Source organism: Jaculus jaculus, chromosome X (assembly GCF_020740685.1).
Source record: "Jaculus jaculus isolate mJacJac1 chromosome X, mJacJac1.mat.Y.cur, whole genome shotgun sequence".
Taxonomy (NCBI): domain Eukaryota; kingdom Metazoa; phylum Chordata; class Mammalia; order Rodentia; family Dipodidae; genus Jaculus; species Jaculus jaculus.
This window is the reverse complement of record NC_059125.1, coordinates 76,818,455-76,843,153: the sequence shown is the minus strand read 5'-3', so window position 1 is coordinate 76,843,153 and position 24,699 is coordinate 76,818,455. Positions and strand designations below refer to the sequence as shown.

At 36.2% G+C, this 24,699-nt stretch overlaps 1 protein-coding gene across 5 annotated transcripts in view; it reads right to left on the bottom strand.

The window, feature by feature from the left end:
* Dach2 (dachshund family transcription factor 2) overlaps positions 1 to 24,699 on the bottom strand; it is a 556,554-nt gene that overhangs the window by 63,030 nt on the left and 468,825 nt on the right. For all 5 annotated transcript variants that reach the window (XM_045140992.1, XM_045140993.1, XM_045140996.1 and 2 more), the window contains 2 exons: positions 9,271 to 9,406; positions 5,177 to 5,260 (listed from right to left, as the gene is read on the bottom strand). In XM_045140992.1, coding sequence (XP_044996927.1) covers positions 5,177 to 5,260; positions 9,271 to 9,406 — 220 coding nt within the window. The remainder of the gene's footprint in view (positions 1 to 5,176; positions 5,261 to 9,270; positions 9,407 to 24,699) is intronic.

Sequence of the window (24,699 nt, the reverse complement as noted above, 5' to 3'; positions counted from 1 at the left end):
TGACTGGTAAATCTCAGTGCCAGAATGTATGATTGTGAAAGCTTTAAGAAGTAAGCCTGGTGGGGGGAAGTGAGGTAACTAGATCTGTGCTTTTGAAGGGAATAATTGCATACTGGCCCAATCTTTGCTCTTTCTGTGCTTTCTGGACTCCAGGATGTGAACAGCCTTATTATACCACATATTCTCTGCCATGATTCTTGGCCTTCCTATAGGTCCAGAGACAATGTAAACAACTGACCATTTACTAAAACCTCTGGGACTATGAGGTGAAAAAATTTCCATGCCATTTAAGTTGTTCTAATCTTTTATCATATAGTTGCAAAATGACTAGCACACTAGATAGAACTCACACAATATGTAGAGAAAAATTTATAGCATTAATTTCATTCATATATGTCCAATTATATGTGACAAAGAATAGCTAGAGATGCAGTCCAAAACCACCTTACTTTAAGCATGGTGAGATATTTTTGTCATAATTGCAGTATATACAAGTGTGGACCTTGTTGATGATGTCATACCCCAATGTCAAAAAGTTGGGTACACATGGATAATTGAGTAATTATATGAGCAAAATGAAAAGTTGCCAGGTAACTTATCTAAGTTCCTTCCTCACCAAAGTAGGGTCCTGTGTATGTAGCATTCATGTGTTTATATGTATATGTGTGCATGTGTGTGTGTGTGTGTGTGTGTGTGTGTGTGTGCGTGTGTGCATGTGGAGGGCAAAGGTTTACATTGAGTATCCTTCTCAGTAGCTTACCAACTTTATTTTGTTGAGATAGGATCTCTCATGGAAACAAGAGCCCACCACTTTAGCTAAATAAGCTAGCTCATAAACCCCCAAAATCTGCCTGTCATCTTCTATAGTGCTGGAATTACAGGCACATAACACCATGCCTGATTTTACATGGCTTTTGTGTATCTGAATTCAAGTCCTCATGCTTGCATTACAAGTGCTTTATTTACTGATTTACCAGCACCAAGAAAATATTTCAAAAGTTAAACCTTTGGGAAACATGATTTCAAGTTGCATATCTGGCAAAAGATATGGTAGTATATCCCTGTAGTCCCAGGACTGAGAAGGCTAAAGTAAGTGGCTTGCAAGTTCAAGGCCAACTTCTGCTACATAGTGAGACTCAGTCTCAGAAAACACATAAACAGTCTTCATCGTAGCTTCTCTAGGGCACTGTGACTCAGGTGTTCCCTCCAAGGGCCTGGTGAAGGTTCAACCATTTGTTCTGTCTCTTAAGATGTAGAATTTTATGATACCATTGCTGTTTGGGTCCAGATTTATGTCCCCAGCCTTCCTTCATCCTCCCCCCCATCCCCACCCACCCTATTGTCTAGTCCTCGAGATGCTTGTTAGGTATGGTGGCATCTTGGGTACATTCAAGTTAGGAGCTATAGAGGAGTGAGACTATCCCATCTTTCTGTGATTGGGTGAGTTCACTGAGAATGATCTGTTTCAGGTTCGACTATTTTTCTTCAAATTTCATTGTGTTGTGTTTCCTTATTGCTATGTAGAATTCCATTGTGTAGATATACCACATTTTAGTTATCCATTCATCTAATGATGGACAACTCCTAGCTATTACACATTGAGCAACAATAATCACAGTTGAGCAAATATTTCTGGCCTGTGGTTTGAAGATTTTAGGGTAGATGCCCAGTAAGGGAATAACTGGGTCTGTTGGTAACTCTAAAGTAAACTTTTTCAGGAGTCTCCATATTGCTTTCCAAAGTGGATGCACCATATTACATTCCCATCAACAATGGATGAGGGTTCCTATTTCTCCACATCCTAGGCAGCATTTATTTTAATTTGATTTTTTAATGTTTGTTATCCTTACTGGGGTAAGGTGGAATCTCATAGTTGTTTTCATTTGCATTTCCCTGATGATAAGGGATGATGAACATTTTCTTAAATGTGTACTTGCATTTATAGTTCTCTGAGAACTTCCTGTCCAGTTCCTTGCCCCATTTTGTGAGTGGGTTGTTTGACATTTTATTGTTTAGGTTTGAGTTCTTTGTAGATTCTAGAGATTAGGCCTCTGTCAGTTGGATATCTAGCAAATATTTTCTCCTATTCTGTGGATAATCTATTGGCTTTGCTTATTGTATGCTTGTCTGTGAAGAAACTCTTCAGCTTCATGTGATCCCCTTGGTTGAATGACTGTTTAAGATCCTATGCTACTGGGGTTTTGTTCAGGAAGTCTTTTTCCATTCTTAGATCCTGGAAAGTTCCTCCTACATTTTCTTCCAGTAGTAGCCAAGTTTCTAGTCTTATATTGAGCTCTTTGATCCATTTGGACTTACGTGTTGCCTATGGTGAGATGTGTGGATCAAGTTTCAATAATCTTCTCCTGTTTCTGTTTCTATCTCTCTCTTTCTCTCTATCTCCCTCTTCTCTCTCACCTCTCTCTTTTATAATACTTATCATTTTCTTCCCTCTCTTCTCGGGTGATGACCTGTAACTCCAGTACCAGCTGGTGGCTATCATCCACAATGAGCTCTTAATTAGAGAGACCTACAAGGTTTCCTAAAAGAAGACATATTTCTGTCAGAATATTTGATGACCCACCAAAGGTTAGTGGTACTACCCTACTTCTGAAAACACCATATGCTGTTGGTACATAACAATGAGTGACAAGGCTGGAAGCAGGAAGAGAGTCAGTCCCCAGATAGTTAGCACGTCTAGTGTCAAAACATGTTAGATGAGTGACTAGGGGAAAATGACTAATATCTGTCCAAGGAACTCATGGTCTAACCTACTTAGCAGCAAACAACTTGACATGATGCTCACACAAGTACAATAGTGGTGCACAGTCATGGTGGGAAATCAACTGTTCTTGATTTGGCTAACTGATCTGATCAGTGAAACAGAGCCCATTGCTGGAGTTGGGAAACAAGTCCTTATCCTCAGTGTATTTGGGCCATGCTGCACATAGCATACTTGGGACATGTTGCATAGTGGATAGTCCCATATGATTTACTACATTAAAATCCCAAAATTGACTGTTAAAGTCCATGTAAATGTTATAACATAACATTAATTTCACTAATTCATTTGGCGAATCCAGAAAAGATAAAATCAAAGGCTAAGTTTGACTATTCAGTTTTTATCCAAAATAGTTCAATAAAACTTAAAGGGGAAAGTTTAGTTAGTCATTTTGGATGCAGGCTAAATGGAGCAGGAAAAATATACCAAATATACCAAATATGCCAAATCACATATATTTTATTGGCATGCACATTAAAATCCAATGTAAAATTGTGAGTATAATTATACATATATGGAGAAAGAGAGTACTGAATGCCCAATTTTAAATGGTACAGTAATTACTGGGCTACAAGAATATCAGTATTTCTCCATTTTCTGAATTTTGTTCATAATAGCAAAGGTGGCACTTTATCATTTTCCAGAGCTATAAATCACCTTTAAAATCATGATGATATTACTGAAAACAGATGTGAAAACATATGTTTGCCAAAGTTGTATAAACTGCTTACTTGACGTATTTAATGAATGTTGAGACTTACACTATAACTTGTTCCCTTTCAATAACTGAAATCTATTTCAGAAAAATATTTTTTGGATTACTATCATAAATACAGCTTACATCTCAACAAATAAAATAAAATTTTAAAGAAATCTTTACACCATAAATTGTATTCAGTTTAATATACTACTGCTGTCTATTAATGTTCTCATATAGAAATGACCACACTATCTGACTGAAAGGAGTTAATGGTGCCACCACAGCAAGAGATTCATAAATGGCATCGCATACCACTGTGTATTTTATGAAAATCACTTACTGTACATATGTACTAGTGTTCCAGCTGATTTTTCATAAGACACAACAGTGTGTACTTGAGCACTGTAGCATACATGCCAGTCCTAAATGACACTTCAACTTAGGGAGCTTGCAGCAGTTGCAATGGAATAATATGTATCAGTTTCAGCTTGAAAAGCTAGTTTGCAATTTATGATGTCCTTGAAATTTTTGTGACTTGGAAGAAGAGATGTCTTAGGATCAAAGTGCCAAATTTTCATGAGTAAAATTTCATCCTTTATACTTTCACTACCTGTGTAAGGCTTTGAGTAATTTAACACACTAAACTCAAATTTCAATACTGACAACTATCCTGAAATCCATCACTTGTGCATTGGAGTCCCAGACGGTATAGCCTTTCAGTGTCTGGTTAAGAAAAGACGAAACATATGGCAAGGAAATCAACCATGGATCAATGAAATTAAAATCATACAGTATTCCAATTTACAGCTAAAATGCTCATCTAGGTAATTATGAAGAAGTTCAGTCTCAAGAAGAAAATATACATTTTCTGTTAACTCTCATCTCACTGAACTTTATGTTCTATGTATCATGACCCTATTTTTGTACTAACAGAAAATGGATCCTGCAGTGAAGTACAAACAGACCATTTAATGATGTGATATAGGAGTGTGATTGGTATCTAACTCATAGTAACAACCATGATACATCATTTATGATAAATGATCATGTATCCTTGTTTAATCTTTTTACCTTCTCAAATTTCTAAATAAATTTGCACTCAGACTTTATTACAGGTGAGCATCAATTTGAAATTACTCTTCTCCTTATCTTCTTTAAAGAGATATTTTAAGATAAAACCAGATAGACCCTGTGCTGCAGTTACCCATGTCCCATACTAGATAACAATCCCCGGTAAAATCATTTCTTTCTGTATCCAAACTTAATGTGTAATGGATTAACTTGATATTTCCTTGTAAGTATCCAAATTGGCATATGTTTTACAATTGTTTGGGGGAGTTGAGGAAGGAGATATTCCCCATGGCAACTCAGCTTTTCTAAATATAAACATTAAAAAGTAAATCATATAAGCATAGTTAGTAAAAATCATATAATATATACAACATTTCTGAGCAGGCATTGTAAAAGGGTATAAAATAATGCTTTCAACAACATACACAGAAAAAATTCAGATTGATAGCTAATTTATACTACCAAACAAAAGACTTTATGTGACCATATTCCACTACTAAAAGAATTTAACCAAAGCTATTATGAACTTATTTTCATTTATAAATGTGGATGAAATGTATAATACTGATATTTTAATTTTACATTGGATCTTCATAGGTACACAAATTAAGAAGTGCACATTTTACCTTTGTTATCCCTTTGAAACTTTTTGATGGTTGGTCCATTATCTTGATCAACAATAAGATCCTCTCTATTGTTGGGCATCATAACTATAAATAAGAAAGTTCAATAAGTTGTATTTCCATGAAAAATATTCAAAATAAAAACAGAAATGCATAACATAATTGCTTATAATTATGTAGTAAGATCTAACATGGATTTCATATTTTTCTGTAACAGAAAATTTACAACTATAGTCATGTACTTTAAACAACAGTAAGAAAGATGAAGAGTCACATGACTTTTAAAGTATAATATATTTACATTGTGGAAACATATACTCTAAAATCTTTAAATGTGTAAAATTTTTGCTATTAAAATGAACATACAAATTAATATTAACCTCAATAATCAATACATTTTCCAAAATTCTTTGGAAAATAATTTCTCATTAGTAGATATTGATATTAAAATGATCTTATATTTCATTTACTTTTAAATTTTTGCCAATATAGTGAAGAGAAAAATCAATAATCTATGTAACAATTAGTAATGATACATAAATTCAAATATATTATTCTTGTATTTATATTGATTCTTCACAAAACATTAACTTTCACTTTGTCAATTTATTCTCTGTGGTCATATTTTATTGAAATATTATAGAAAAACAAAAAAAAACAAAAAATTACCCATAAAATATGCCTATGTTTGTGACAATAAATAGTGAGAAATATACTATTGCCATTCATTACAAACATATTATAGGTGTACTAATAAGATATGATCACCTTATAACTAAAACCACTAAACCTTTTTTATTCACTTGTTAGCTTCACTATGATTCTTGTACAACTGTGGAATGTACATGAAGTGCCTAATTATTAACTGTGGGCCTCTAAATATATTGTCTATTTATTTGTAGAGTAATACATTGCATTGGAAGTATTTGATTCACTTTAAGTATAAAATTAGCTATTCTCTTATGCCATAACTGTCAACAAATAAATTTCTCTATATGTTCTGTTTATGTCAGTACTGAGAAAATAATTCTTGTACATACTTACTCCCTTCTTTCTCTCTTCCACTAATATATACATTTATTCTCTTTCTCTCTCTATATATGTGTATGTGTGTGTATGTATGTATGTGTGTATATATATAGATAGATAGATAGATAGATAGATAGATAGATAGATAGATAGATGGATAGATGGATAGATACCATTCCTCTTTTTCTATCTCTTCTATCCCAGAAATACAGAGATTATACCAAATCAGAATACTATAAATATCATGTGCTTTAGTTTACTATGTCATTAGCAATCATCTGGCTGTAGTCTCTTGTCTTAATCAAATTCTCTAGAATCTGTGTCCATAGAGTAGTGGAAAACTCAACGATCTCTTTCAGATCTTCCAAGAATTACATTCAGTCCCCACTAGCTATGAGCCTTGAGCTGTAACTCAACATTTTTTAAACCTGTCTGCATGTGAGAATCTCCTGAGGAGATATTGGGTGCCAGAACAGAACATGACTGCTCAGTTTGTGTTCTAGATTAAGTGAATAAAATTCTGAGTATATATGACCTGAATATTTTTTGCTATAAAAATGCCACAGGTGATTATAATATGGAGTTAAATATACAAAATCACTGAACTCACTAAGAAACAAGAGCCCCACAACCAAAATATAATTTTATTTGAGAGATAGGGAGGGTGGGAGGGAGATAGAGAGAGATAAAATGGAATCACCAGAGCCTCCAGCCATTGCAAATGAACTGCAGATGCTTGTGCCACCTTGTGCATCTGGCTTACATGGGTATTGGAGAATTGAACCTGGGTCCTTATATTCACAGGCAAAGTGCCTTAAAAGCTAACACATCTCTCCTGCCCACGAAATATAACTTTTACAGGCTGAATGAGACTTAGATAAATTTCTGCAAAGGAGAATTTATTCTCCCACAATACAAATTCAGAAAAGAATTCTCACCCTAATCCTCTAAATTCTTCTCCTCTCCTCAAAAATTATTTGGGAGAGGCAGAAGCAAATGCTCTTAAGAGCTATAAAAATCTAGAATACAAAACCAAAACAAAAAAAAAATTAAGAGCTGGAGAGATGGCTGAGCAGTTAAGTCACTTGCCTGCAAAGCCTAAAGACACAGGTTTGACTCCCTGGATCCCATGTAAGCCAGATGCACAAAGTGATTCATACACCTGGAGTTTGTTTGCAGTGTCTGGAGGCCCTGGCAAGCCCTTACTCATTCTCTCTCTCTCTCCCTCTCTCCTCTCCCTTTCTTTCTCTCTCTCTCTCACTCCCTCCCTCGTGAATAAATAAATAAATAAAGTTGATTTTCTCTGGTTGTTGTTATAAAAAATAAAATACCATATAAACAATGTTAAACATTCTGCTGACAGAAAAGCAGAAATCATTTTTAAATAAATGTATCCATTAAAAAACTGAATTGTGCAGCAATAAAAGAATAATGAAGACTTTAGCAGGATAAATTGATCTGTAGTTATATATGTGTTATAGCTGAATGCTCCTGGTTATTTCTGTATACCTGAGTAAGATCAAGGAGAAGGAAATAATGAGAAGTCAAGGTAAAATCACATAGAAAAAGAGTATTTATCACCTATTTCCTTAGCACTTTGATTTCTGAGGTGTGTGTGTTTTTAAAGAGTGTTATGTCAAATGTTCTCAAAATAATCTATTGCATTAGAAATAGAGGTAATTATTTCCATATAACAGGCAGCAGAACTCATAGTAATTAAATGGCATAATCAAGAGAATATAACTAGTTAGTATACAAGACCTATAGCTACATTCAAGTGACTGATAGGCCATACATATCACCACCAATTTCTTTCACGTGAAACGTGACTGTCAACTTCTGGCACAATACATAAAATGGAGAAAGGTGTATTAACCATTTTGATCCATTTTGATGCAGTTTTTCCATTATTTGGAATATGTATTTTTTCACATAAGTCTTGTATCCCCTGACCCCAGTACCTATTTCCCAAAAGACACCACAGGTTACCCTCTCAGGACAGTAACAGACCACATGTGAACTGAGATGGTTTCTGGCAAACCATCATGAGGCTAGAAAGTACTATGGAAGGTAACATGTGATAATTTTTACCAACAGCATAATTAGCAGGAGACCCTGCAAGCTATGCATTTTTTTTCTCAATTTTTATTAACATTTTCCATGTTTATAAAAAATATCCCATGGTAATACCCTCCTCCCCCCTTTCCCCTTTGAAATTCCATTCTCTATCATATCCCCTCCCCATCTCAATCAGTCTGTCTTTTATTTTGATGTTATGATCTTTTCCTCCTCTTATGATGGTCTTGTGCAGGTAGTGTCTAGTGGCATATTTTGAATTGGTTTACCTTTCAGTCATTCTTAAATGATCAACTACCTGAAGGATAATTTATCTTCCACTATTTCAAAAGATACTGAGTAAATGCCTTGGTGGTTAAAGGCACTGGCTTGTAAAGGTGGTTGGCCTGGAAGGGCCTGGATTTCAATGTCCCAGTACCCATGTAAAGCCAGACATACAAAGTAGTACCTGTGTCTAGAGTTCGTTTGCAGTGGCAAGAGGCCCAGGCATGCCAATTCTACCATCTTTCTCTATCTCATTTCTAAATAAATAAATCTTATTACAGGGCAAAGGAAATGTCTCAGTGGTTAAAGGTGCTTGCTTATAAAGCCTGCTGGTCTAGGTTCAGCTCATAGTACCCACTTAAAGCCAGATGCACAAAGTGGCACAGGCATCTGGAGTTCATTTGCAGGGGCAGGAGGCCCTCATGTGCCTACATTCTCCTCCCCTCTGAATAGATAAATAAAGTATTTAAGTGTCCTCTGATATTATTCCTGTGACATATATGGTTAAACCAAAAGAAAACATTGCAGAGAATAAACATCTGTCAATTTAAGTTCACCATTGCTGGTCGTATTGCTTCAAAATTAAAAAAAAAAAAAGAAAAGAGAAAGTAATCACTTCAAAAGCAATTTATATGAAGAATATGCCAACTCCTCGAGCCTCATTCTCACAATTCTATTGCTCAGCAAGGAACTGCCTCCCAGCTACTTGCTTCTGGCCAGATACTCACCCATTCTTTCTGAATGGTGATCCATCTGAGAGGGAGAGCTGGACACACTGCTGCTGGGGTGGGAAGAAGTCTGGCTCCCAGGGCGATGACTCTCTTCCAGAGAGGGAGCAGGAGAAGGACTCTCTGGGACCCGTTCCTGACACAAAATGAAAAACAAAAGATTTTATGTGTATGTCAAACTTTTAATGGTTTAAACATTTAAAGTTTTACTTGACCTTATACTGATCCTGAAATTGTGCACAGTACAGTACCTAATTTTAAATACATATCACTGGATGAATACATATATTTGGTTCTTATGAAATCAATGGAATATTGTAAGAGTCAAATATGAGAGTATGGCAAGAGGTTGAAGAGAAATTTGTTCCTGTTTATTCTCCTGGAAAACTTATGTTTATATCCTTAGGTTTATAATGAAAGTAATTGTTATTGCAGATATCTACATTGATGTAAACTCTATGTCAAAGCCTGCAGAATGACACTATTATCACATTAAGGATAATACTCAAACATAAATACTGAAGAGCTCTGGAAATAAGTCTCAAATAGTAGAATTTTGTACATATGTAGTTTCTCTGACAGACAAAAATTTATGGAAATGACACTTTAATCTGTGAAAATATAGTAACATATGTTAGATTCCACCAACTAAAATGTAGATATAGAGATAGGACACAATAATGAGATGTGGAAACTGACACTAAGGTCTATTAATGTTAATTGCTTTGTATTGTTTACACTTTTATATTTTAAATATTGAATTAGAATAAAAAACAAATGTTACACATAATTTTCAGTATATGATATGACTCATAATTTGTAATTACAATTTTTTGAAATATTCAAGTTATTCAACATGGTTATGAATCATAAGTTGATGAAAAACTCTCTTTTTTGATTTTTAAAATTTTTGTATATTTTTGATGCTGTTATTCAGTGGAGATGTCTTCATTCTTTTTATTTAAACAACAGTTTTTTTTATTATATATAAACATATTTTGTATGTAAACAACCCATGTTGGTACCATCACTTCCCTCCTCCCTGCCTCTTTTCTGAAGAGGTCTTCCTCACTGGGGATACACATCAACCCCATGAGGATTGTGGATCATGCATTATGGGGGGCTGGGAGAGGCAATGTCTCCTTGCAAAATGTCCCGACCTGTGGCTCTAACAATCTTTATAACCTTTCTTCTGCAAAATTCCCTGAGTCATGCTGGTAGAATTTTAAGTCTACTTCAGTGATGAGCTCTTAGGAGCCTCTGGATCTCTGCTTTGGTAGGTGTTGAGTGTCCTCAGTATCTGTCTCCATCACCCTTGTGCTGATATCAGATTCATAAAAAGTAGCACTATTTCTCATTTCCCCAATTCCTCTGTGGTTTCAGCTAGGGCCAGGGTGAAGTGCACTGGATCATTTATCTCCTCGGGTCCAGCTCCTCTGTAAAAAAGAGAAGCAGATTCTCCAATGTAGAATCAAGTCAGCACTAGTTAAATAGCATAACCATTATTAACTTAGAGAGAATTATAAGGGTTCAGAACCTCTTATAGTCTAAGATTAGAGGGAGCTTGACACTGGAAAGCAGAATCATTATCTGTATATGATTCTGACTTGTTTCCCAGTTCCAGATATGGTTTCATTTCCACTGAACATATCTGTTAGCCAATACAAGAGTGGTTGGTTACCCATCATAGCTGTGTGACACTATTGCACTTATGTGAGCATCATGTCAGGTTATTTGCTTCTGAGTGGCCTATACTTTGACTTGCTTGGACAGATGTTGGCCACTTTCCCCAGTAGCTCATGTAGCACCTTCCAGAACTAGAAGGGATAATTGTCTGGAGACTGGCTCTTCTCTGGATTCCAACCTGGTTTCTCCATGCACAGATCGCATGGTGACTTCAGCAGTAGGGTCTTACCATTGACCTCTGGTGGGTAATCAAGTGCTCTGACTGAAGTCTGTCTTGTTTGTTTTGGGAGATCTAGTAGGTCTCTCTGATGAACTTCCCATTGGGGATGTAGATTACATCCTGGCACAGGGAATTATAGTCCAGCACCAAGGGAAAAGAAAAAGACAGAGAATAAAAAGATACAGGAGAAACTTGTGGTTAGGTTTCATCTCTCTCCAAGGCCCTTCGATTCAGGTGCTACCCTTAAGGTCCTCTTGAGGGTTCCACCTTTCAGTATGACTTTCAGGATATAGAATTTTATAGTACCACTTTGATTTGGGTTCAATTTTCTGGCCCACACCCTTTCCCTTCCCCCAAGCCCTGCCCTCCCTATTGTCAAAGCCTCAAGATGCTATTCAGTTATGTAATCAACCTGGGATGATCCAGGTTAGAAACTGCAGATGAGTGAGATCATGCAATGGTTGTCTTTCTGTGATTATGTGAGTCCACTTAGATTGATCTGTTCCAAGTTACACTATTTTCTATGAAATTCAATGTGTATTTTTTTTTTCTTACGGCTGAATAGAATTCCATCGTGTAGATATACCACATCTTGGTTATACATTCATCCAATGATGGACATCTGGGTTGATTCCAATTTTTATCTATTATGAGTTGAGCAGCTATAAACATGGTTGAGCAAATATCTCTGAACTGAAATGTGGAGCTTTTATGGTAAATGCCCAGTTAGGGAATAACAGGGTCTGGTGGTAACTCTATATTTATATTTTTCAGGAGTCTCCATATTGATTTCCACCATGGTTCTACCAGCTTACATTCCTACCAGCAGTGAATGAGTGTTCTTATTTCCCTATAGCCTTACCAACATGTGTTTTCATTTGATTTTTTAAAATTTATTATTTATTTATTTATTTGAGAGAGCGAGGGGTGGGGGAGAATGGGTGCACTCGGGCTTCCAGCCACTGCAAATGAACTCCTTGTGCATCTGGCTAATGTGGGTCCTGGGGAATTGAGCCTTGAATAGGGGTCCTTAGGCTTCACAGGCAAGCGCTTAACCACTAAGCCACCTCTCCAGCCCTTCATTTGAGTTTTTAATGTTTTCTATCCTTACTGGGGTAATGTGGAATCTCATAGTTGTTTTAATTTGAATTTCCCTAATGGTTATGGATACTGAACATTTTCTTAAGTGTGTGTTAACCATTTGTAATTCTTCCTCTGAGAGCTCCCTATTTAGTTCTCTGCCCCACTTTGTGAGTGGGTATTTTTTACTATTATTGTTTAGGTTTTTGAGTTTGTTATAGATACTAGATATTAGGCTTCTGTCAATGGTATAGCTCGAAAGGATTTTCTCCCATTCAGTATGAAATCTTGTGGCTCTGTATGGTATGTTTGTCTGTGCAAAAACTGTTTAGCTTCATGAGTTCTCATTGGTTGAGTGCTTGTTTAATTCCATTGGCTACTGTATAATGGAGAATGTGTCCTATTTCTTTTTGTTCCAGTAGTTGAAGAGTTTCAGGTTTTATATTGAGGTTTTTAATCCATTTGGACTTGATTTCTGTGTATGGTGAAGTGAGTGGGTCTAATTTAATTTTCTACATATGATAATCCAATTTGGACAACACCATTTGTTGCAGATGCTGTCTTTTCTCTAGTCTACATTATTTCCACATATGTCAAAGATCAAGCAGCTATAGTTGCTTGCCCTAAATATCTGGGTCTTCAGTTCTCTTCCATTGGTATATTATCCTGCTTTTATTCCAGTACTGTATTTTTTTTTTCACTATGGCTTTGTAATACAGCTTTAGATCAGGTCTGGTGATACCACCAGGGTTGTTTTGTTTGCTGAGGATATGTTTGAATATCTGAGGCCTTTTGCCATTCCATATGAATTTTGAGATCATTTTTTTTTCGATTTCTGTGAAGAATGATGTTGGTATTTTTATTGGTATTGCATTAAAGCTGTATATTTCTTTTGGTAGAATTGCCATTTTCACAATATTAATTATACCTATCCAGGATCATGGGAGGTCCTTCCATCTTTTCAAGTCCTACCTATTGCTTTCTTTAGCAATTTTATGTTTTCACTACATAGTTATTTCATATCCTTTGTTAGTGTTATTCCAAGGTATTTAATTTTTTGTTGCTATTGAAAAAGCCTCACCAATTTCTTTCTCTGTATGTTTGTCCTTTGCATATAGAAACTATCATTTTTTGTGCATTGATTTTTTAAAATTTTTTATTAATTACTTTTGTATTCAGCAAATACAGTCAATTTGGTACCATTATTAGGTTCATCCGTGACCTACCCCTCCCCATTGGCCCCTCATTGCTGAGGTATATGGGTCGTGCATTGTGGAGTTAGACCACAGTTATGACTAAGGTAAATGTCTCTGCATATCCTGACCCAACATGTGGTTCTGACATTCTTTCCACCACCTCTTCCACAAAATTTCCCTAAGCCATGTTGGGTTCATTTTTGGTCTACTTCAGTGATGAGGTGTTGGGGGCCTCTGAGGCCCTGGCTCTCTGATTTGGTAGGAGTTGATTTTTCTCTGTGATGGTCTCCTTCCCCCTTTTGCTGGTATCCAGTTCACCAGGAAAACAGCACCCTTGCTTGTTTAGCCAATTTTCCTTAGTTTTAGCCTGGTCCCTTTTAAAGTATGATGGAGTGGCTCTCTCCTTAGGATCTATTTCTATCTTAAAAAAGAGAAGCAGATTCTCCAATGGAGAGTAAGTTAGCCCCAGGACAAATGAGATAACCCTTACTTTTTTATACAGAATTTGATAGGTATAGGCCTTCTTGTAGCCTATGATTGATGGTAGCTTGATATTGGAGAGGGGGCTAATGTTTGGATATGGTTCTGACTTGTTTCCCAGCTCCAGCTATGGATCTTGTACCACTGAGGGGATCAGTTAGCCAAATCAAGAGCAGTTGGTTCCCCATCATGGCTGTGTGCCACTATTGCACTTCTGTGAGCATCACAACAGGTTATTTGCTGCTAAGTAGGTGAGACCATGAGTTGCTTGGACAGGTATTGGTCATTTTCCCCCATTCGCACATGTAGCACCTTCTGGCACTAGACACGCTGACTGTCTGGGGACTGACACTCTTCCAGCTTCCAGCCATGTCATTCCATTTTATGTGTCAACTGCATATGGTGTCTTCAACAGTAGGGTCTTACCACTAACATTTGGTGGGTCATCAAGTACTCTGACAGAAATCTGTCTGTCTTTTAGGAAATCTTGTAGGTCTCTCTGATCAAAAGCTCATTGTGGACAACAGCCCCATGCTGGTACTGGGAGTTACATGTCAGTGCCCACTAAGAAAATGAGGAAAAACTTAACCTGTATAAAAGAGTTAGAGAGAGAGAGAGAGATAGGAGAGGGAGAGGGAAGGAAGGGGAGAGGTAGAAGATTATGTTTACCCTTGATCCTACCCTCTCCAGTGTCTCATGGTTTAGGTGTTCCCTGTAAGGGCCTGGTGAAGTTTCAGCCATTTGGTCTGCCTTTTAGAAAGTAGATTCACACATTTCACCATGCAGTACACTCAAATCAAATGGATCAAAGACCTCAGCATAAGAGCAGAAATTCGAATGCTACTGGAAGAAAATTTAGGAAGTACTTTCCATGATATAGGAATGGAAAAAGACTTCCTGAATAAAACCCCAGTAGCTCACAATATTAAACAGTTACTCAGCCAATGGGATCACATGAAGCTGAAGAGTTTCTTTACAGAGAAGCATACAATAAGCAAAGCCAATAGTTTACCCACAGAATGGGAGAAAATATTTGCGGGTTATCCAACTGATAGAGGCCTAATCTCTAGAATCTACATAGAACTCAAAAATCTAAACAGTAAGAAGTCAAACACCATAGTCACAAAATGGGGCAAAGAGCTGAACAGGCAGTTCACAGAGGAAGAAATACAAATGGCAAACTCACAGTTAAGAAATTGTTCATCATCCCTAATCATCAGAGAAATGCAAATTAAAACAACTATGAGATTCCACCTTACCCCAATAAGGATAGCAAACATCAAAAATTTAAATGAAAATAAATGCTGTCAAGGATGTAGAGAAGTATAAACACTCATCCACTGTTCGTGGGAATTTATGATGGTACAACCACTTTGGAAATCAATATGGAGACTCCTGAAAATGATGGCTATAAAGATACCAACAGACACAGTTATTCCTTTACTGAGCATCTACCCTAAAACCTTCAAACCACAGGCCAGAGAGATTTGCTCAACCATGTTTGTAGCTGCTCAATTCATAATAGCTAATAGCTGGAATCAGCCCCAATGTCCTTCACTAGAAGAATGCATAATTAAGATGTGGTATATCTACACAATGGAATTCTATACAGCAGTAAGAAAAAATGATACAATGAAATTTGAGGAAAAATGGTTGAACCTGGAACAGATCATTCTCAGTGAACTTACCCAATCACAGAAAAGAAAATCACCACCTAGTCTCACTCATCTACCACACCTAACCTGAATCTACCCAAGATGCTTTACATATCCAGCAAGCATCTTGTGGACCAGACACTAGGATGGATGGGGAGGGAGGGAAGGGAATCAAAGAGGTGGGAAACACAAATCTAGACCCAAACAGCAATGTGCATTGATTTTGTATCCTGCCACTTTGCTGAAAGAACTCAGTAACTTTAGACATTTTGAGACGGAGACTTTCTGGTTACTTATACCATGTCACCAGTAAATAGGGCTAACATGACTACTTCCTTTCCAATTTGATTCTGTTTTATTCCTTTCTCCTGTCTTATTGCTTGTGCTAGTACTTCTAGTAGTATGTTGAACAGTAGTAGTGAAAGTGGGAAACCCTGTCTTGTTCCCAATCTCAGTGGAACTCCTTGATGTTTTTTCTCCATTAAGTATTATTTGGTCTTTAAGAGCTTTATATAGAGCCTTTATTTTGTTAATATATAAACACTGTATGCCTCATCTTTCTAGTGTTTTGATCATGAAGTGGTATATTTTATCAAAGGTCTTCATGCATCAATTAAGATTATCATGTGATTCTTATGTTTCAGTTTATTTTTTGGTGCTTTAGTTTACCAATTTTCATATATTAAACCACCCCTACATCCCTGGGATGAGGCCTACTTTATCAAGGTGGATGTGTTGTTGAATTTGGTTTGCAAGGATTTTGTTCAGGATCTTTAAATCTAAGTTCATCAGGGATATAGGCATATAATTTTCTTTCCCTATTGCATCTCCATCTGGTTTTGGTATTAGGGTGATTATAACTTCATAAAAGTTTCAGATTTTATGTTTCAGTTTCAGTTTCAGAGGATTCCCTTGTCTCTGATTGTGCAGAAAAGTTTGAGAAAAATTGATTTAAGTTCTTCAATAAGGGTTTGATAGAATTCAGTTGAGAAGCCAGCCAGTCCTGGAGTTTTCTTTATGGGAAGGCCTTTTATTAACTTTTCAATATCCATGGGTGTGATAGGTTTGTTTAGGAGATTAATACACTCTGAGTTTAGTTTTCATATGTGGTACGTGTATAGGAATTCATCCATCTCTTCCAGATTATTTATTTTTTGGCGGTAGAGGTTATGGAAATATGCCATGATGATTCTTCCAATTTCATTGATGTCTGTTGTGATCTCTGCTTTTTCATTTCTGATTTTTTAATGTGAGACTTCTCTTTTTTTTTTTTTTTTTTTTTTGCTTGATCAATTTGGGCAGGGTGGTTGCCAATGTTGTTCATTTTTTCAAAGAACCAGCTCTTCCCTTCATCAATTCTTTGAAATTTTTTCTTAGTTTCCAATTCATTATTTCTGCTCTAATCTTGAGTATTTGTTTCTGTAGGGAGCTCTTTGGGTTGGATTGTTCTTGTTTTGTCAATGCCTTTAGGTGCAGAGTCAGGTTATTGATTTGGAATCTTTCTGTCTTTTCAATGAAGGCATTTAGGGCAATGGATTTTTCCCTTAAGAGTATTTTCATTGTCTCCAATAAGTTTTGGTAGATTATGTTTTTATTATCATTCAATTCTAGGAAATTTGCTATTTCTTTTTGATATCTTCCATGACATATTTATTGTTTAAAAGTGTGTTGTTTAGTCTCCAGGACTTGATAAAGTTCTTGATGTGTCTCTTGTTAATTTCTAGCTCTAAAGCATTGTGATTTGGCAGGATGCAGGAACTTACTTCATTTTTCCTGACTTTATGAAGACACACTTTATGGCCTAATATGTGGTCAATTTTGGAGAAGGTTCCATGGGCTGCTGAGAAAAATATCTATTCCATAGAGTTGGGATAGAAAGTTCTGTAGATATCTGTTAGGTGTAGTTGATCAATATGATGCTGTTGAGTTCTTTCATTTCCCTGCTGATTTTTTGCTTGGATGAACTGTCTATTGATGATAGTGGAGTATTGATGTCTCCAACTATGAAGGTGTTAGTGTTTATTCTTGTGTTTTTGCCCTGTAGATTTTGTTTTACAGTCTGTGGTACACCTGTGTTTTGCACTTATATATTTATGATCATGGTATGCTCATGTTAAATCATTCCCTTTATGAGTAAGATGTGGCCTTCTTTATCTTTTTTGATTACTTTGGTTTGCAGTCTACTTTTTCAGATATTAATATAGAAACACTCACTTTTAATTATTTCCATTTGTTTGGAATATCATTTTCCAGGCTTTCACCCTGAGGAGGTGTCTATCTTTAGTGGTGAGGTGGGTTTCTTGAAGCCAGAAGATAGAAGGTCCAGTATTTTGAATCATCCTGATAACCTGTGCTTTTTGTTGGGTGAGAAAAGGGCACTAATATTTAAGGTTAATACTATGAGGTTTGAATTAATTCCTGCCATGATAAGATGTTTTATGGGGTTTGGTGCTTTCTTGTGTTGTGTACTACTTTCAGCCTGGTGTATGTTGATTATTGTGATCTTCTTCTTGGCTCTTGAGATTAGTTGTTTGACTGTTCTGTGGGGAGTATTCCCTCAAGTATTCTCTGTAGGCTTGGCTTTGTGTTTATATAATCATAGTGTTGAATTCTCATGGAAAGTTTTTCTTTCACCATTTATTATGAGGGTACTTTAGTTACATAAAGAAGCTTTGGTTGGAAGCCCTAGTTTTTCATACTTTGATGTGTTCCATTCCAGGCCCTTCTGGCTTTCAGGGTTTCCATTGAGAAACCTGATGTAATTCTGATGGGAATGCCTTTATATGTTGCAAATTTTACTCTCTTGTTGTTTTTAACACTTTCTCTTTGTTTTTGTTGTTAAGAGTTATGCTATGATGTGTCCTGGAAAGTTTCTTCTTTGGTCCTGTCTGTTTTGTATTCTGTGAGGAACTTCTTGCATCTGGATGGGCCTCTCTTTTGATAGATTGGGAAATTTTTCTTCAATAATTTTGTTGAGTATGATTCTTATGCTTCTGGTTTGGATTTCTTCTCCCTCTACTATGCCCATGATCTGGATGTTTGGTCATTTTAGAGTGCCCCATAGTTCCCTTGTCTTCTGTTCACTTGACTTTTTGAACTTAGCACAGTTTTTGGCCTCCTGATCAATTTTTTCTGTCTTGTCTTCCAGGTCAGAGGTTCTGTCTTTCACATGAGTAACTCTGTTGGTAAGGTGTTCTACAGAGGATTTTATAATTTCTATTTGCTTTTTGATTTCCGTTATATTATTTTGCATCATTTCCACCTCTTTTTTGAGGTATGATTTCAATTTGAGTTCTGATTTTCTTAATGCTTCCAGCAGTTCATTTTTGCATTTGATCAAGTTTTCATTAAGTTTAATCAACCAGTTGTTGAGATCTTCCATTTCTTGACTTACCTTCAACTTATCCATACCTCTTTGGAGGGTTCTAACATTTTCTTCAATCAAGTTAATCGTACTGTCAAAAGAAAAATGCTCAAGGAGATGATTTCGTTCAATTTCATTGATATTATTGTTGGTTCTTTGATAGTTTGCTTCTAGTTCTGCATTTTTTTATGACAGTCTCATTGGTGGTTGTATTTTCATATTGGGAATGAAATTCTGTTGATTTCTATATGATTTAATTGGAGGCTTCTTGTGGTAGTTTGAATAGATGGCCCCCAATATATTTAGTGTTTTATTAGTTTGTTGTTTTCATCTGCAGCCACCTGGCTGGAGGCAGTGTCACTGGGCAGATCTTAAGGTGTGGTGGTGGGTTTGAGATTTCAATCTAAAGATATACAAAGTGTGACTAGCTGTTGTTCCTGAAGTGTGTTGTGCTGTGTTGCTTTTACACTTGTGTTTCTCTCTGTGTGTTTAGACCTTTGAAGGCAGGCCAAATTCTTCTGCCATTATGGAACTTTACCTGGATCTGTAAGTTTCAATAAATATTCCTTACTCCATCACTGTGTCTGGTCTGGAAGTTCATCTCAGCAAACCTGAATCTGTCTGCTACAGACATTTGTACCAGAAGTGGGGTAAGATGAAACTTACCATATGATTGTTGTTCTTTAGGAACTTTTGTTTTGGAGGAATAGGCATAGACTTATTTTTTTTTTTTTTTTTGAGAGCGACAAACACAGAGAGAAAGACAGATAGAGGGAGAGAGAGAGAATGGGCACTCCAGGGCTTCCAGCCTCTGCAAATGAACCCCAGACGCATGTGCCCCCTTGTGCATCTGGCTAACGTGGGACCTGGGGAACCGAGCCTCGAACCGGGGTCCTTAGGCTTCACAGGCAAGCGCTTAACCACTAAGCCAACTCTCCAGCCCAGGAATAGACTTTTTGCTTGCAAATGAACATGCCTTCTGGAGTGGTAAGCCAAATTTTATTGACTATTCTGATGACAGTATGAGAATGCTAAGTGCAAATAGTATTGAACTTTGAGGCTTGGCTTATGAACTTTCTAAGGGGAAGAATGAACTACAGAGGAATTTGTTGGAACTGGGCTACTGGAATAAGGGTTGGCTTTGTTCTGCTGCCCAGGTCCAGAGAGTTTGATCAAGGTTAAATTTGTAATGGACTGATGTGCTTGGCTAAAGATAATTGGACTGAGAGTTTTAACATTTTTAAGCTGGAAAACCTTAAGCAAGTTAAAATTATAGGCACTGAGACTGCTTTTAGGTTACTGAAGCTGCTATTGTCAACACATTAACAATCTTAAGGAAGATATCCCAACTACTTTATATTAAAACAATGGAAAGGATACCTGAGGAAACTCTATCATAGAAATGAAAACTCTTGGAAAGAATTGACTGGAGAAGGAACCTGCTTTTAAAGGTTACAATTTATTTCATCCCTCAATTAAGAATATGGTTGTGTCCTACACACCTGGTATTAGTTTTGGAAGCATGAAAAATGCATGGAGTGGTCATGAGGTGTACACAATTCCAGGATCCTTTGATGTAACATGAAGCAGGGCTTGATGCCCTGATAGGCTGGGAGAGCCTTTGGAAAATGGACTGATTTGTACGAAGAACTGAAGTTGTTTTGGATATACCAGGACTATTCAAGGGCTACCACAGAGCACTCTGTTGCCCTGGGGTGGAAGTGTTCCCTGGCTTCTCCGCCCAGCTGGAGGGGCAGAATTAGAAAATCTGGAGATGGTCAGTCTCTGGTTATACTGAATTTAAACTGAAGAAGTTCGATGATGGCTTTATGGTGGTTTAGTTTGCATTGCTTTAGTCTCTCCTTGCTATGCATTATGCCAGTTGAAAATGTTTAGTGCCTTCATATGTTGGAAGTATTTAACTTGTTTGATTTTACAGGACTATCTTTTTATTATTTATTTATTTATTTTATATATTTATTAATTAGTTTTGTACTCAGTGAATACAGTCAAGTTGGTACCATTGTTAGGCTCGTCCATGTCCTGCCACCTCTCCCTGGTCCCTCATTGTTGAGGTATATGCCTCATGCATTGTGGAGTTAGGACTTACTATCTTAAATTGGTCAAGACCTTTGAAATTGAACTGAATACAATATACAATGTGTGATGGTTATAAATCTATTGGGGACCAGGAGTGGATTGTGGTAGATTGAATACATGGCCCCCAATATATTCACTGTTTTATTAGTTTGTAGTTTGCATCTGCAGCCACCTTGCTGGAGGTAGTATCACTGGACAGATCTTAAGGTGTGGTGGTGGGTTTGAGATTTCAATCTAAAGATATACAAAGTGTGACTAGCTGGGATTCCTGAAGTGTGCTGTGCTGTATGGCTTTTAGGCTTGTGTTTCTCTCTGTGTGTGTTTGGTCCTGTGAAGGCAAGCCAGATTCTTCTGCCATTATGGAACTTCCCCTGTATCTGTAAGCTTCAATAAATATTCTTTCTTCCATTACCATGCCTGGTCTGGAAGTTCATCTCAGTGAACCTGAAGCTGCCTGCTACACTTCCATTGTAGGACTATCTATCCTTAGTGGAGATCTTTCAGTTTTCTGAATTTCATTGGCTTCCCCCCCCCACTGTTGTGTTCCCATTTTAGGAAGACTATTTTATTGATGAGGAAGCAAATTTTTGTCCTTTGGCCCATGCACCCTCAGACTCTGGTGAACAGGGTTGTTGGTTCCCAGTGGCCAGTTAGAATACCAGAGCAAAAGGCCTGATTCCACAGCTCACACAGGGACCAGGCTACCATAAAAAAAGCACATTGGGACCTACCAGGGCCAGGGAGGAGCAAGAAAACAGTGATCTGACCTAATTCATGCCTCACCCTCCAGCACACAGATATGTTCAGGGAACCCAAGCCAGGGAGATCAGATAACTGGGAAATGGGTCTGCCTAATCACTCTAGACTGCCATGGCAGCTCACACACTGTCCACGCAAGGAACCCAGACTGGGGAACTGATGAAAAATATTTAAAAAAAAAGAGAGACTGATTGAGTGGGAGAATGGGATATGATGGAGAATGGAGTTTAATGGGGGAACGTGGTAGGAGGGAGGACATTACCATAGGGTATTTTTTTTTATAATCATGGAAGTTTTTAATAAAAAAAAATTGAAACATAAAAAGGTTATTTGGCTGGGAGGGTGCATTCCTTTAATCCTGTCACTTGGGAGGTAGAGGTAGGAGGATCACCATGAGTTCAAGGCCATTCTGAAACTACATAGTTAATTCCAGGTCAGCCTGAGGTAGAGTGAGACCCTACCTCAATAAAACAAAAAGAAAAAAAATGTATTTTGATCAAAAACACTAAATTGCACTATTTATACAAATGGAGTAATACCATTGAGTGATAAACATGCTGAAAGAGAGAATGTTTGTTCTATAAAATATTTAATTTACCAATATAAATTCCTTGAACTAAATGTTCTAATTACATATTATTATTAAAACATCAATATTCTAATCATGGTAATATGATTTTTTTGTTTGTTTTTTCAAGGTAGGATCTTACTCTAACTCAGGCTGATTTGGAATTCACTATAGAGTCTCAGGGTGGCCTCAAAATCATGGTGATCCTCCTACCTCTGCCTCACAAGTGCTGGGATTAAAGGCACGCACCTGGCCTGAAAAATTTTATTAACATGTGCATATACATTTTCATACTTATTTTGCATAAGAAATTTAAATTTATAATTTCCTAAAGAAAGTTATTTAATGAAAATATAGTAATTTCAAATGGGAAAGTGTGGGGGTGGGGAGGGAGGGAATTACCATGGGATATATTTTGTAATCATGGAAAATGTTAATAAAAAAAAAGAAAATATAGTAAAATGAAAACTAAAATTTATTTCATTAGTAAAAACATTTTTGTAATATCTATAATTTCACAGCACAGAATAATATAATCTCCCTTCTAGATATTTTCATCCCGTATCTTCATAGCCAGTTACTGGTAAAGATTTTGTATTGCACAGGTAAAGGAAATTTTCAGGTACAATTGATAAACTTGAGGCAAATTTTATTGGATAGTTTAAGTGAATCTGATCTTATGTCACACAGGCTCTTAAAGGCATAGAAGATAGAAAAAGAAGTGTTGGAGAGATGAAGTATTGCTATTGAAGGTGGTGTAAGTGGGCCTGTTGTGAAGAAATATGACAGTCTTTAGAAGCTGGGAAAGGAAAGGAAAAATACTCTTCTCTTGAACCTGAAGAAAAGAAATTATGCTTGCTGGCATCTCTTAACTTCATGAAGACTATGTCTTAATTTGGACACACAGAACTATAACATAATACATTTGTATTGTTTGAATCCTTTTAAATTCATAGCTATTAATTATAGCAGCCTTAGAACATTAATACAGGCACCATTGTATCATGTTTATTTCAAGTGGGGTTTTGTATAATTGCTAAGCATTTAATTATAAGTTGAAATTTTTTATGAAAATCATGGTACACATTGAGTAGTTTAGCTATAGTGTTATGAAGTAATTAAGTAGTAGTAGTTGCAAATACTGCATTTAAAGTGTTTATAGTTGTTCTTATGCCTTAAAAGATTATTTAAAACAGAGGATGAATTTCATTTAAATTTGTTTGCAGTAAAATTTACATATAACAATGTACAGAATGTATAATCCAAAGACATATAAGCAGCATAAGAAAAGAACCAAATTTTCCTTAATAGTTCTATTTGTACTTTAGAAAGATGTTATGTAGATGGACAGGAAGATCTATATTCCCTTCATAGTACACTCCCATCACTTTTTGAAGAACCTTAAAGTTCATCAAATGTGAAATCTCACCTAACCTGCTATGCTTGAAAATATTTTTTTCTAGATTGTGTATGTGCATGTACACACATGAAAGTCTGCAAATACATGCACATCCCAATGAAAACATATTCACATTGAAGGCCAAGTTTTTGTACGTTTTTTATACTTTTAAGTTTTTGTACTTTTACTGTTGTGTAAGTGCACTGACTTCATGGCAAAATATATGCATAAAATATAGAGAATTTATTACTTGTTTTTCAATTCTAATACTTGCTTAAAAATGTTTAATTAAATCACTAAATTTGTTGCTAACAGATTCAATAGTGAATGGGTAGGAACAAAGTACAGCAGTTTTATAAAAAAATATAACTAAAGAAACATCAGCATGTAATTGAAACAGGAAACACACATAAAACCTTCTGTGCTGTCATACTCAATGTATATTTTTTAGAGTGATTCATAGAGATGATGGTTTGTAAAAACTGAAGAATGCTAAGGGGACACATGTGTCTGGAGTTCATTTGCAATGGCTGGAAGCCCTGGTGCCCCCATTCTCTCTCTCTCTCTGCCTCTTTTTTCTCTCTGTCTGTCATTCTCAAATAAATAAATAATAAATAAACAAAAAAATGAAGAATGCAAATGATAATGATATTTCATTTTTACCACTGCCTAATGAAAAATGAAAGCTTCTTCTGAATGAAGTATTGGAAGAACATCTACACAAATAGACAATGCTATGAATAATGAGAAAATACAATTATATAATAAGGGATTCCACCAGTAAACTAAAAATTATAAGACACTATGAATTTAAATAATTTACCTCCCAATGTCTGCTTTGTAATTTAATCAATGTGTTACATGAAGCAATAAACCAAGTTTGTAAACATAGTTTAAAGAGTGAATATCAAGAGTGATGACA